At 48.4% G+C, this 2327-nt stretch overlaps 1 protein-coding gene across 6 annotated transcripts in view; it reads right to left on the bottom strand.

The window, feature by feature from the left end:
* Positions 1-2327, bottom strand: part of LOC122540566 — a 35039-nt gene that overhangs the window by 17217 nt on the left and 15495 nt on the right. For all 6 annotated transcript variants that reach the window (XM_043676433.1, XM_043676432.1, XM_043676435.1 and 3 more), the window contains one exon: positions 1268-1418. In XM_043676433.1, coding sequence (XP_043532368.1) covers positions 1268-1418 — 151 coding nt within the window. The remainder of the gene's footprint in view (positions 1-1267; positions 1419-2327) is intronic.

The raw sequence follows: 2327 nt of genomic DNA, 5'->3' as shown, positions 1-2327 counted from the left end.
CAGCGCCAATACAGCCATCGATGTAGCGGAGGAAAAGGTGGGGGGTGGTGCCAGTGTAGCTGCGGAAGATGGACTGTTTCACATATCCTACGAAGAGGCAGGCATAGCTGGGGCCCATGCGGGTGCCCATGGCTACTCCTTTGGTTTGGAGGAAGTGGGAGGATTGGAAAGAGAAGTTGTTCTGGGTGAGGACCAGTTCAGTCAGTCGAAGGGGGGTGTCAGTGGAAGGGTACTGGTTGGTACGGCGGTAAAGGAAGAAGTGGAGGGCTTTGAGTCCCTCGTGACGGGGGATGGAGGTGTATAGGGATTGATGTCCATGGTGAAGATAAGGCGTTGGGGACCAGGGAAGCGAAAATCGTGGAGGGCGTGGGTGGTGTCCCGAACGTAGGTGGGGAGGTCTTGGACTAAGGGGGACAGGACCGTGTCGAGGTATGCAGAGATGGGTTCGGTGGGGCAGGAGCAGGCTGAGACACTACCTAAGGCCCTGCCATTAATTGTTTAAGTCCTGCACCTTTGTTGTATCAAAATGCAATACTTCACATTTATCTAAACTGAATTCCATCTGCTATTTTTCAGCCCATTGAACCATTTGATCAAGATCTTTTTGTAATTTTAGAAAACCTTCTTCTCTCTCTCCAATGCCACCAATTTTGGTGTCATCCACAAACTTACTAACCATGCTTTCTATATTCTCATCCAAATCATTAATATAAATGACAAACAAAAAAGGACCCAGAACTGATCCCTGTGGAACATCGCTGGTGACAGACCTCCAATTCGAAAACTAACCTCGACCAGCACTCTCTGTCTCCTGCTGTTCAACCAATTGTGTATGCAATTGGCAAAGGCATCCAATCTCCCATATCTTTCATCCAAGCCATAATCCAGCTGTCACATCCCATCAATCAGAGTAGGTTCCCATCAACCCCAATGTCCTCTCCACTTCCTGAATCCACATGATCTCATTTTTATGAATGACCCTGATGCAGAATCTTCTGGATGTTCACATTTACAAAGGGAGTCCTCACCTGCCTTATTAGTCTCTGATCAGTTGATGCTGCTTCAGTGTTACATTAAACCTGATCTCTCACCCCTTCCTGTTCTGTACATGCCCTGACACATCAGGTCACCTGTTTCTGCGGAACTGTCCAACCCTCAGCTCTAGGAGCACAGGGAGTGAGGATCGGAGTGCATTTGGCTTTCTGGGGAGAGGACTTCTTCAGTGAAGGAGAGAGAGAAACATTAAAGGAATATTGGAGCGTTTCACCTGCAGTCGCAGGAGGCCTTGCTGGAAATGTTGCTTTCTTGTTGCTGTGACAGGAAGCTGAGCTGCTGGAGTGGAGGCTGCTGCTTCTTGAACATTTCAGCATTACTGCTTTACCGCGGGCGGATTCCTGCCCTACTGCTGAATGTTTCTTCTGTAAAATAACTCAAATCAGCAGAGAATAAACAGGAAGAAACATTATCAAAGTTTAACTTATAATACAATAGATTTCTGTAGAATTGTGCAAGGAACAGTACAGCTCAGGAACAGGCTGAATTTCCTCAGCTGCCTGAGGAAGAAGAGACGTTGTTGTGCCTTCTTGACCATCACATCTACTTGGGAAGTGCAGGACAGATTGCCAGTTAGCACCACTCCTGGTAACCTGACACTCTCCACCCTCTCACCCTCCTCTCCATTGATGTAGATGGGGACGTATTCTCCTCCTTTCTTTCTGAAGTCACTGATCAGTTCTTTCGTTTTGGCAGCATTGAGAGAAAATATTATCATTGCGCCATGTCACCAAGCTCTCTATCTCCTTTCTGTGTTTTGACTCATTGTTGTTAGATAGCTGTCTTACCGCGGTGGTTTCATCAAAGAACTTGTAGATGATGTTCATTTGGAATTTGGCAACACAGGGAGTACAGTAGGGGGCTGAGGACGTATCCTTGGGGGTCTCCAGTGTTGAGTGTTATCATGGAGGAGATGCAGTTGTCTATCTTCACTGATTGCGATCTGTGGGTCAGGAAGCTGAGGATCCAGTTACAGAGGGTGGAGCTGAGACCAAGGTCACGGAGTTTTGAGATCAGTGTCTCCCCAGTGCTGAGCCCCATTACTATACTCGATGGTTGCGGTGATGGTGGTGGCGATGGTTGTGGTGACGGTTGTGGTGACGGTTGTGGCGATGGTGGTGGTGGTGATGGTTGTGGCGGTGATGGTTGTGGTGATGGTTGTAGCAATGGTTGTGGTGATGGTGGTGGCGATGGTGGAGGTGATGGTTGTGACGATGGTTGTGGCGATGGTGGTGGTGATTGTGGTGGCGATGTGGTGATGGTGGTGGCGATGG

Source organism: Chiloscyllium plagiosum, chromosome 35 (assembly GCF_004010195.1).
Source record: "Chiloscyllium plagiosum isolate BGI_BamShark_2017 chromosome 35, ASM401019v2, whole genome shotgun sequence".
NCBI lineage: Eukaryota > Metazoa > Chordata > Chondrichthyes > Orectolobiformes > Hemiscylliidae > Chiloscyllium > Chiloscyllium plagiosum.
Note: the sequence above shows the minus strand (reverse complement) of the source record. Positions and strands in the feature narration are given on the sequence as shown.